This window comes from Aquarana catesbeiana, linkage group LG07, assembly GCF_042186555.1.
Source record: "Aquarana catesbeiana isolate 2022-GZ linkage group LG07, ASM4218655v1, whole genome shotgun sequence".
Classification (NCBI taxonomy): Eukaryota; Metazoa; Chordata; class Amphibia; order Anura; family Ranidae; genus Aquarana; species Aquarana catesbeiana.
This window is the reverse complement of record NC_133330.1, coordinates 253,066,717-253,079,571: the sequence shown is the minus strand read 5'-3', so window position 1 is coordinate 253,079,571 and position 12,855 is coordinate 253,066,717. Positions and strand designations below refer to the sequence as shown.

The 12,855-nt window shown below is 44.0% G+C and overlaps 1 protein-coding gene across 1 annotated transcript in view; it reads left to right on the top strand.

The window, feature by feature from the left end:
• The window catches only part of LOC141103523 (calcium-activated chloride channel regulator 1-like), a 118,594-nt gene that overhangs the window by 80,780 nt on the left and 24,959 nt on the right, over positions 1-12,855 (top strand). The window contains exons 7-10 of the mRNA XM_073593200.1: positions 5,364-5,588; positions 8,437-8,617; positions 8,706-8,812; positions 10,951-11,172. Of these exons, the coding sequence (XP_073449301.1) occupies positions 5,364-5,588; positions 8,437-8,617; positions 8,706-8,812; positions 10,951-11,172 (735 nt within the window). The remainder of the gene's footprint in view (positions 1-5,363; positions 5,589-8,436; positions 8,618-8,705; positions 8,813-10,950; positions 11,173-12,855) is intronic.

Genomic DNA, 12,855 nt, shown 5'->3' with positions numbered 1-12,855 from the left:
TGAGGGCGTCATGTGTCGGTGGTTCGTTCCACCGCACCCACGGGGAGGGGGGCTTTCGCCCGCTGAGGGGAGAGAGAGAAGGCAGAGGCAGTGCTGAGAGACTGTGGACCGCCCCGCCCAGAGACAGAGAAAATGTAAGGAGGTGGGGCGGACACTGAAAAATAAAGTCAGCAGACCTGCTGACACCAATTGAGTGAAGGCGGGGGAGGAGCTCTCCCCTCTTCGACTGCGTGGAGTACCTGTTCCGTCTATCCATGTGGCAAGGCATTCCTGGAGGATGAGATTGGTGGTGGGGGTGTGGGATCAGTAAGTGGCAGTACAACCGCTACCACCCCCCCTCAAGTACCACAGCTACCACCCCCCCTCCAGTACCACCGCTACCACCCCCCCTCCAGTACCACCGCTACCACCCCCCTCCAGTACAACTGCTACCACCCCCCCTCGAGTACCACCGCTGCCACCCCTGACTACCACTGCTGCCAACCCCCCTCAAGTTCCACTGTTACAACCCCCCTTAAATAACACCACAGCCACCCTCCCTCAAGTAACAATGCTGCCCCCCCTCAAGTACCACCGCTACCACCCCCCCTCCAGTACCACCCCCACCACCTCCCTCCAGTACAACCGCTACCACCCCCCCTTAAGTACCACTGCTATCACCCCCCCTCCATTACAACCACTACCACCCCCCCTCGAGTACCACCGCTACCACCCCCCTTGAGTACCACCGCTACCACCCACCCTCGACTACCACCACTGCCACCCCCCCTCAAGTACCACTGCTGCCACCCCCCCCTCAAGTATCACCGTTACAACCCCCCTTAAATACCATCGCAGCCACCCCCCCCTCAAGTACCACCGCATCCACCCCCCCTCAAGTACCACTGCAGCCACCCCTCCTCAAGTAACAACACTGCCACCCCCCTCAACACCAGCACTTCCACTGATCCCATCCCTCCTCCCCACCAGCTTCATGATTTCTTGCACCGGGGCCCTGAAGTTTCTAGATACGCCTCTGAACTAACCACTTCATGCCAAATCATGTACCTGTACGTCACTTGCTTGAAGTGGTTACAGGCATCACCCCGGTGCCGGTTTCTAGAGCTAGCGGTCAGCTAGCTCATGATAACAACCGATGCGGCTAATCAGCTGCTTGGCCATTATCATAAGGAGCGCCACCTTCCGCCGCTCTGCCCGGTTCTCCCATCCCACTGGGAGACCGGAGCGACAATCCGTCACATCCACCAGCTTATTTTTTTTTAAAAAGGCAAAAAAAATTGAAAAAAAAAACGTTTCATAATTTGTTAAAAAAAATTTTAAATAATTCCTCCTTCATTGATGTGCACTGATGAGGCTGCACTGATGGGCACTGATAAGGCGACACTGATGGGCATTGATAGGCGGCACTAGTGGGCACTGATAGGTGGCACTGATGGGTACTGGTATGTGACACTGATAGGCAGCACTGATAGGTGGTACTGATGATGAGGCACTGATGGGCACTGATTGGCACTGATGGGTAGCACTAATGAGTGGCACTAAAGGGCACTGATAGGTAGTACTGAAGGACACCGATAGGTGGCATTGATAGGCGGCACTGATAGGTGGCACTGATGGACACTGATGGGTGGCACTGATGGGAACTGGTAGTTCACACTGATAGGCAGCACTGATAGGTGGCACTAATGATGAGGCACTGGTGGGCACTGATTTACAGCACTGATGGGCACTGATAGGTGGCATGGGTGGGCATTGATAGGTGGCACTGGTAGGTGGCACTGATAGGCACTGATAGACAGCACTGATATGCACTGGTAGGTGGCACTGGTGGGCACTGGCAGGTGGCACTGGTGGGCACTGCTTAGCAGCAGTGGCTCTCCCTGTTCGGGACCGATGTCCCTCTGACAGAAGACAGAGGGACATCGGCTTGTTTTTTCCTCCACACAGGTAAAAAATGTTTTTAGCTTTAGTATCGCCTAAAGAGGAACTTTTGGATTAAAAAATATTCTTGCAGTGAGGCCCTCAGCACAGTTGGGTTAAATGCTTATGACAATGCTCTAGGGGTAGAGGAATAATCTATAATATTTACGATCTCCTCTTCTGGGCAGGACCTCACTGTCCTTATGTGCAATGCAGGACCGCTGGTCCTGTATTGTAAATGCAGGAAGGCCACGCTGCAAGTGGAATTTTTTCTGTTGCCCAGTGTGGCACTTTAAAGTGCTTCTAAAGCCAATTTTTGTGTTTTGAGTATTCTCTCCGAAGTAAAGAAAATCCTCTCTTGTCCAGCTAATGTTGGACAAGCATGCCGGAAAACTAGCAGCCAATTGGATCCTGATCAGTGCTTTCAGTTAATGGTGCTGACTGGAGTGTTCTGGTGGGGGGGGGGGCACCCCTTGACAAAACACAATAGCTCAGCAGGGGAGGTCGCTGTACTAACGGGTTGAGCTACTGGGTTGAGCAAAAAAAAACTGATAGCATGTACTAGGCTTTAGGGCTCCTTTGCACAGACAGTCAGGGGGCAGTAAAAAAATTAGGACAAATAGAGCGTAAATCTCCCTAACCTAGAATCATACAGCATTGAAATATGACAGGGTTTTTTAAACTCTTTCTACCCTATCCAAAATTACCAAAAATAAGGTTTTGGCTTTACAAGCACCTAACAGACCCATACCTAGCCCAAGTATGCCAGAGATGTTCATCTATAGTGAAAATCAGACATGCATTTTTTTTTTAGCACAGTGTTTTCACATCGGTGAACTGAGGTACGCTACAATACAAGTGCATGGTGCTGTGTGCCTAGGTTTGTTGGAGTGCCATTTAAAGTAATTGTAAACTTTTTTTTCTTCTAAAAATAAAAAAAATACTTACCTGTTCCTTGGTAATGTTATTGCACAGAGCTGTTCCATTTCCACCTCTTCTGTTGTCCCCTGCCAATGCTCCCATCTGTGTGCCTCCATAGTAAGCCTAGTGCTTTGGCAACACACGTGTGGGCATGCTTTGAGCCGAACTGTGTGCGTCAATAGAGAGATACAGCATGGCTTGACCACACCCCCCTCTCCCTCCTTTCAAGATTTAATTGACAGCAGCAGGAGCCTATGACTCCCTCTGCTATCAGCGCAGCCTGTGAGAACCGGGAGAGGTGAGAGAAAAACTATGGCCGAGCACAGACTGGATTATTATTATTATTATTATAATACAGTATTTATATAATGCCAACAGTTTGTGCAGCACTTTACAATATAAAGGGAGACAATACACCAACAAAACAATTCAATACAAGAGGGTTCAATAAAATAATAATTAATAATCCAGTGCTGTGCCCGGCCATAGTTTTTCTCTCACCTCTCCCGGTTCTCACAGGCTGCGCTGATAGCAGCGGGAGTCATAGGCTCCTGCTGCTGTCAATTAAATCTTAAGAGGAAAGGAGTGGGGGGGGTGTGGCCAAGCCATGCTGTATCTGTCTATTGATGCACACAGCTCAGCTCAAGAGCATGAAAACACATTTGTTGCCAAAGCACTAGGCTTGCTATGGAGGCACACAGATGGGAGCATTGGCAGGAGACAACAGAAGAGGCGGAAATGGAACAACTCTGTGCAATACCATTACCAAGGAACAGGTAAGTATTTTTTTTTATTTTTAGAAGAAAAAAAAGTTTACAATCACTTTAAATGGCACTCCAACGAACCTAGGCACACAGCACCATGCACTTGTATTGTAGTGTACCTCAGTTCACAGATGTGATGTGATGAACAATCTCTGTGCTCAGCTCTTGACGGTTGTTATGTTTGGAGCTGACATGTAATATGCGCTTTGATTAATACATTTTGTGTTTTTTATGCCTGGCTTTTAATAAAGTGAATTCAGTTAGTACTATATAGCTTCTTCTTTTTTACGGCGGTTTGACATATGGGGATATGCACTGAAGCCTTAATGGAAAGTGCTACATGGTGGAAGAGTGCTGCACTGCACAAGTCCAAAGAGTGAATATAGAGAACTTTTATTCACTTTGGTAGGGGACTATATCACTAATGAACTATATTATATTTATTCACATTTTGGCCTCAGCTCGAAGTTAGTATGTCTCTAGCTTTATGGTAATTGCACATAAAGAAGATGCTAATGCCCCCTGCTTTTCATCTTAATTAAGAACAGATGAGGTTTCCAGACAATGCAATGTTCTTCCTAATCCTGCTTTGGCGTAATGTTGTACTGTGTACAAGCCCACCTACAGGTCCATGAACTTCTCTGGAATCAACAGCGATCACCTGACCTGCAATTTAAAAGCCAGGAATTATGGTTATTTTTAATTTAAACATGAATTTATGATTAGGCTATATTTAGCTATAGAAAAATGTTTTTAATATTGCTAAAGTTGACAATTACTTTATTTTTTTCTTGACACAGTGGAAACAGTATTTTTTTTTTTCTTGACACAAAGGAAAGAGTACTTCCTTTCCTTTGACTCAAGCTAAGTTAGTACTTGAAATTAGCTGTGCGTTTTTGTTCCATGAGGCTTTGATTCTTAAATGACATTGTACAATTGATAGAGAGGTCAGATTTACCAAAAACATATGTTACTCCTACATATCTACCAGTCAGAGTAAGAGAAGCCACATCCGCTGTGTAAAGAAGACAACTTTCTCCCTTTAAAGAACCCCCACCAGGCAGTGATGCTAAATGTTTATGTATTTTTATGATAAAGAATGGGTGGACAATTTGATATGCATGTAGACAGTTGCCTACAAGAGGAATGTTTCTTTTAGCTAGTAAGACAGACTGCCCAGGTTAGGGAAGCGTTAAGCCTGGGATCTGCTTATTTGGGTCCTGTCTTCCTTCCCGGTCCATATAAAAAAAGGGAGGAAGGCTGGGATCAGGAGAGCTTTTTGAGTGGGACCGCATGGGAGCAGGAGGATCCGTTATACCTGTAAGGATGTAGTCTGGAACAGCCTTCGTCTGCCACCCCAAGCAAAATCACCAGCCACAGACTATATCAATTGGACAGTATGTTTTAGAGAGGGACGCTGTATATTTCCCTACAGCCAGGGTACCGCCATGATGTTGACTTTCATTTGAACGTGACCCCGCCTGGTCCAGGACATTGACGAGCGCGTACATGAGAAGAGATCCCCTCACGTGCAGGTCAAGTAGGCCCTGTCCACATTCATTCAGTGGAAGTTTACTTTGAACTGTATGAAATTCTGCATTTTTTATTTAAATAAAAAGGCCTCCAGTAAAGAGTTTGGTGGGGTTTAGCCCCAACAGGAATAATGATTATTTACTTTCCTTTGTGTTATTTGCTAAATGAGTCTGATAGTCCAGGCAAAATAATACTGACCAACATATTACAAATCATGCATTGCAGGATAATCGCTTAGGCCGTCTGCACCAGGCAGTGGATGTCTTCCTTTCACAGATTATTGAATCTTCAGCTTATGTTGGTGTTGTCCAGTTTGCAAGTTCCAGATCTATCATCTCATCTCTGAAAAAAATGGATAAGCAGCAACGAGAAAATGTAATCTCCTTGGTTCCCTCTTCTGCCACAAATGAAATGATGAACATTTGTCCTGGAATTCTTGCTGGACTTGAGGTACCAAGTTACTTTTCCTGTATAAATCAGAAAAAGCAGAGTAAATGTTCATTGGCATACATTTCTAATGAACAGCAATACTTTTCAGTATAGCATAACTTAGTATGGCTTAGAACTGAATTCTTTAGAGATACTCTGGAATTCATACAGAGTCTCATAAATACTCATTAGAAATCTGTCTCTCATCCATGCAATAAATGGCTCAACTTTGGACAGATTCATAAAACTGTCAGTAAGGTATTGTAGAATTGCCTCAGATAGAATTTTGACTGCAACGCAATACTTACAAATATTAACCTCCATTTTTCTAAGCACCGATATGGTGCGATATGGTGGTATAACACCTTTCATCTCAACTCATGCCCCGTACACACGATCGGAAATTCCGCCAGCAAAAGTCCGATGTGAGCTTTTGGTCGTAAATTCCGACCGTGTGTATGCTCCATCAGACTTTTGCTGGTGGAATTTCTGCCAGCAAAAGATTGAGAGCAGCTTCTCTATTTTTCCCACGGAAAAAGTTCCTATTCGAAATTCCAGTCGTCTGTAGCAATTCCGACGCGCAAAATTCCTACGCATGCTCAGAAACAATTTGACGCATGCTCGGAAACATTGAACTTCATTTTCTCGGCTTGTCGTAGTGTTGTATGTCTCCGCGTTCTTGATGGTCGAAAGTTCAGAGAACTTTTGTGTGACCGTGTGTATGCAAGGCAAGCTTTAGCGGAATTCCATCGGAAAAACCATCCAAGGCTTTTCTGATGGAAATTATGATCATGTGTACGCGGCACAAGGCTCCATTCACACCTAGTCATTTCAGAATCGGGGGCAGAATCGGGTGATCCTGCCTGTGATTCTAGAATTGTGGCAAAACACAGGGTGAATTTGCCATGCCATTACTTCTTAATGGCACCCCAATCATGGTGAAATTTTGTCACACGATAAATTGCACTGCAATCACGGCAAATTGCAATGTGTGACACTGTCCTCCAAAAGAAGCATCTGCTCTTTTTTGAGCAATAAGCTTTGCATGTTGCGTGGCATAGAATTAAGTTCTATGCCACAGCAAAGTTGCACCATGATTGGGTTGCCATTAAGAAGTAATGACATCGCAAACACGTCCCACGTTTTGCCGCAAATCTGAAATCGCGAGCAGAATCGTTGGATTCTACCAGCGTTTCCGGAATGCCCAGATGTGAATGGAGCCTAAGAGCAGCAAGAGCCATAGGTTAGAGCCTGAGCCCACCCAGTTGTGTGAGAATAGCAAATTAATATGCGCTATTGTCGTCCTGATTCTCCTACCGGCCAATCAAGAATCGGGTCCTGAGACCCATCACCCAATTGGCCAAGATGAGAAGCGATCATATTGGCTGCTGAGAAGGAGGAGATCCAGGGGAAGCCACTGTGAAGCCCAGGAGGAGAAGGCGTGGGGTGAAGCCACTGCCCACCGCTCAGAGGAAGTGCTGCCCGTGAAGTGTTGCCTTCCGTGTTAAAAGGGTCCTAATCTTACAGAATGTCTGCTCTTTGCAGTCAGGTCAGACTTGCACTGAGAGGAAGGACAATAAAATAGTAAATGTGAAGTGCTAATAACCAGAAAGCAAAGCCTGCTTGTGCTATGATGATGTAAGACTGCCCCATGTACCATAAATATAGCATCATTTTAAAATACCACTTCTTGTTAGGATTATTTACAATAATCTACTCAAATTCTCATATTTGTCTATAAGAATGAAAAAAGACAAGTTACTCTTTAAAGGTTACTTTTAATTGGTTATTACTAGGGTATAGAAGGATATACCCAATAACAAAAATGTTCACGAGTTCAAGAGGCTGATACCAAGTCACATTCAGGCACTTACATTGTTTGCATTAAAAAAAAAATGACATATTATTGATAACTGCATTCATTTTATACCGTCCTAGAGGTCAGCTTTAAAGTGATTGTAAAGTCTCAAGGTTTTTCACCTTAATGCATTCTATGCATTCGGGTGAAAAATCTTCTTTGCTGCCCCCAGATCCACCCTTACCTGAGCCTGATCTGATCCAGCAATGTGCACAAGCCCAGCAGCTCCAGATGCTGTCTCTCTCCTCATTGGACAGCCACCGTCTCCCGCTGCTGTCAATCAAATCCAGTGACACAGGAGAGGGGGGCGGGGCCGAGCCCCGCTGTCTGTGTCAATGGACACAGCAGTGGGGCTCGGAAGCGAGCCTGCATGGGTTCCTCCGGGGGGGCACCCAATGATGAGGAAAAGCCAGGAGCACCAGCCTGGGACCCCAGAAGAGGAGGATCGGGGCTGCGCTTTGCAAAACCCTTGCACAGGTAAGTATGACATGTTTGTTTTGTTTTTTTATTTATTTTTTTAGTGGACCTTTACAACCCCTTTATTGTTCAGTTAAACTATAATATCTACTGAGTTACTAGCCACCGTTAATATGTTGATTTAGAAACACAAACCCTTTTTTTAAGTAAATAAAGATAACTGACATCATAGCAATCTTTTTTAATTGACTAATCTCACTACTACAGTGATTTCCAATGTTTAGAGGATCCTACAGGTATGGTATATGCATAGTTATATTGGTCAAAGCTGGACCAATAGAACCATGTAAAAAATGCCATACCTGGATTTCTTCTCTAGGGATAGGGGGCTACAATATCAATTGGATTTAATCATCTCAATTGACAGACTGCAGCTTGCTTGGGGTAATAGCAGCATGAAAGCTAAAATGCTTGTACCATTTAAAAAAGACTCTAACAGTTGGGTAATATGTGAACCAGAATGTTGTTCATTGTACATAACCACATTTACTCATGTACTGTACTTGTAAATTTGCAATTTATTCCATGATTCAGGTAAACAAAAACCTACACGGCTCAGCACAAAGCACTGAAATAGTTCTAATGACAGATGGAGAAGACAACTTCAATTTGAGCCTATGCTTCCACGAAATAGCAGCAAGTGGAGTCATCATACATGTTATAACTCTTGGACCACATGCGGAAAAAAATCTTGAAAGCCTTGCAGACATGACTGGTGCGCTTTAGAAATTATAAATAATGTCAAATAGTGACCTATCCTCCAATACCAGAAAGGCTTTTATTGGTGCAATTTGTTCTTTCAGGAGGATTAATGTTTTCCGCATCTGATACTCTGGACATAAATGACTTAATTGGTGCCTTTACTGGGGCTTTACCTCGAAATGGATTTGACTCTGAACAACCTGTTCAGGTAACGTAACAAAATGTATGACTCAATAATCCATTATTTGAACTTCTGAATACATTACAAAATCACAAATATATTTTACAGCATTTACTCCTACCTGTAGTATTTCTGGGTGGGTTTTACCACTTAAAGTATATCTAAACCCTCAAAATACAGCCATTACATACTATCACAAATGGAATCTTTGAATAGGTTCCTTGTTATCAAACTCCCTCCTCATTGGCCTGCCTTTACACAGGCTATCCCCCCTTCAGTCTATCATGAATGTTGCTGTTAGACTTATACACCTTATAAACTGACTCAAGACTTTGGCCCCCTCTGCTAATCCCTTCACTGGCTTCCACTAGCCAAATATATAAAATTCAGAATGCTAACCACAACATACAAAGCCATCCGTAGCACTGCCCCCAGCTACATCACCAACCTAATCTGCAGATATCACCTAAATCGTCCACTCCGCTCTTCCCCTCTTGCTTTTTAGCTCCCTTGTTACTTCCTCCCATGCTCACCTCCAGGACTTTTTCAGAACTTCTGCTATTATCTGGAACTCCCTACCCCATTATGTCTGGTCAGCTCCTACCCTGTTTGCATTAAGGCGTTCATTGAAAAATCATTTATTCAGGGAAACCTACCCCACCTCCACATAAGGTAAGAGAGAGAGCAAGCTGGCAGTGGAAGCTTATATTGAAGTATCCAATCCATTGCCATCCTTCGGTTGCAGATGGGAACTTTTTAAAGCTGTATAGGCTCATGTCTGGTCTTAATACATGTAAATGGCTTTCTATTTTTATGCTTTCTTAAATAAAATAACAGTGAGCACGCCTTCTTTAGATACACCAAAACCCACTTGCACCCCCTTGAATACCTTCAGACAAGTCTTATAACGGTTGATGCAACTTTAATAAAGAAATGTGCCATACCAGTTTAGTATGAACAACGTTCTTTCCCTAACCTTAACTATTGTGGCATATTGGTCCAGGCATACCTTGGTGAGGCAAGAGTCTATTACGACATTGTCCATGGTTGGATGTCTTCTGAAAACCCTGGTGCCTTCAGCAGCGTCAAACAATTCCACTTACAGGCAGTGTTGGAACCCATGGACCCACTCTAGATTCGACTCTCAGACTTCAGCCATCCCCCTTTTTATAGCACAGGTGGGCTGTCGAGGACCAAAAGCCTTGGAGCTGAGCTTGCAGCATTTAACCCTTTCCCACAGCCTGGGCCAGCCGCTAACTTGCTAATACCAAAGACAGTTCAATCTGCCTACAAACAGACACTTCTAGTGTTTTTCCCCTCACAGTACTCATAGAGTTCTCCCACCAGCCTCAGTACTGTGTCTTGATTGATGTGGAAGTCATCAGGAGGAGCCACTGAGCAATGTAGGGGAGCAGAAGGTTGACATTCCAAGGGGACATTCCAGAGGACATCAGGGAATGGTTCCTCCACAATGGAGTTTAGCAGAATGGTCACTTTATTCAGCAGGATGGTCACTGTATTTGTAGTCTTCTTTCTAGGTATTTTGAAATGGCGCAGGGTAGTTTTAATGACCAATTCCAGACAAAATCTTGTTTTTCTTATTTTTGGAAAGTGTTCAAAAAGTCAATATTTTTAAAACACTGTCAAGTTTTTATTATTTCCTTGACCCAGTTGGTGATATTTCACCTCACTTCCTGTTCCATTGACAACTTGTGACAGCAGAACCAGAAACAAGAATAATGGTTGTCCTCGGCACAGAAAGCCACAGACAATAGCAATAACTTGATACTATTACTTCTTGTCCCAGTAGGAATTGGGGGAATATGTGCTAAATAAGCAGAAAGACCACAATAAAACGGCTACTGAAGTTCAATGATTTCCATAGTCTGTCCAAAACAGAAAAAAAAAGTTTGGGTTGGGGTTAGGCTTTAAATCAGAAAGGCACACTGCAAAAGAATGCTACAAATTGCAGTCCCTCACAGATCCTTTGTAAGGTGATCTTAGAGTTGTCCCTTAAGCCCCACATGCTGTATACTGTAAATTGACAATAGTGGGTTTAGACACACCATCACACAGGCTGACACATGAATGTTATTTTTACTCCATCTATTTCAAATGTGATACATTGTTATTTTACCATATGTATAACCATTGTATATTTACAGCTGGAAAGCATAACCGAGAGCCTCCAACCATCAGCATGCTTGAACGGCACTATTTTTATTGATAGTACAGTGGGAAATGACACGTTTTTTCTTGTCACCTGGCAAACTGCAATACCAAGAATTAATTTACAAGATCCAAATGGAAGAGAATATGACTCAATATGGTTCACTAGTGATGTAACCTCCAAATTGTCCAAGCTCCACTTCCCAGGAACAGTAGAGGTATTATGAAATGTTCATGAGTCTATAGATAATGTAAACCCCACAGGGAAAATGGCCCCTTGCCAGCCAAACTGTCACACAGGCTAAATTAATTGAAGGTGAGCAATTTTCTTGGCTTGGATACTAGAAAACCAGAATCATACTGACTGCAAACATTTCCCTTGAAAAACAGAAAGGTTGACAAATATGAGGAAGGATATAATTTCAATATGGTATTATAAAGTCAATGCCATGGCATTTATTACAGGGCTGGACCTAGCCTACCTGATCTGTGAGTACAGTAAAAAAAAAGTCAGGGGGCATACTGTCAGTATTATGATAGACATGCAGGGAAGCAGTATTCCCTCTTCATTTAGCATACAGTACTTCTGTACCACAAGTCACAACGCGGACGTAACATCTGACAGGTACTGCAGAAGCAGTGCAGGAATGAACAGGAAACGCTAGTATCTAATAGTAATTAGATTACGATTGCAGTTGGGTGAGCAGTTCGAGCCAAGCAAAAGTTTGGTCCAAACATCACCTGTTTGCCCGTTCAGCGAACACCCAAATTTGCGGGGCGCTCGGCGGTATGTTCGCCCATCAAGCACCCCACAATGCACTACGTGGTGCATAGTGCATAGCTGGTTGTTAAGGAGTGGCCGAAAAGCCGGCCACTGCATTCTTGACAACGGATGAGTCATCAGCTGTCAAGGGGCTTCCCCGCTGACAGCTGAATGAAAATAAAAAACATTACTGGCAATAGAAAAAAAAGGTATAAAAACTGAGCTGGGGTACCCAAAATCCATACCAGGTCCTTTGGTTCAGGTATGGATTTTAAGGGGAACCCCATACCAAAATAGTTTTTTTAAAAAAAAGCCCCCCAAAATCCATACCAGACCCATATACAAGCATGCAACCCAGAAGGTCAGGAAATGGGGGGGGGGGGGGGGTGAGCAAGCGCATATCAGGCCACATGCCCTAACATGGGAGGGTTCTTTGGGGCAGGGGGGCGGACCCTGCCCTACTCACCCCAAAGCACCTTTTTCCCATGTGATGGGGACAAGGGCCTCTTCCCGACAACCCTGGGCAGTGGTTGTGGGGGTCAGCGGGCAGGGGGCTTCAAAAAAGGGGGCCTCCAGATCCCGCCCCCCCCATGTGAATGAGCATGGAGTACATTGTACCCCTACTCATTCACCAAAATGTCAGTTCTTAAATAGGTAAGAGAGGGGGGCCACCTGGTGATGTTACTTGGTGGCATTGCACCCCTGTGACGTCACCGACTCAGCATGCACCGGTCAGTATCAGGCTGAATTAGTTTCCTCTTTCATGTTTTTCCTTTTTTATAATCTTGAAAACCTGCCAGTTAAACATTTCCTGTCCAAGGATAACAACATTTGCTCATTTTACTGGATTTATGAAAGAAAAACATTGTCAGCCTAGAATGTATTCCTTCTTAGAGCTACAAACAATTCCCCCTTTCTTCATTTCCATTAAATAGAGAAGATTGGTAGGTTGTAGTTTACAGAAGAGAACTGAGGATATCTAATAATGTTTAGGATATCAGTGTATAGGAAACAACAAGAACAATGGAATTCTGGCAGAATGAGTGTAAGTTTTGCTATACTTGCAGAAAATGTAGCTAGCCTGAAAGAGGAAACGCATGCATCCAACACATCTAATGCCACGTACACATGGTCGGAC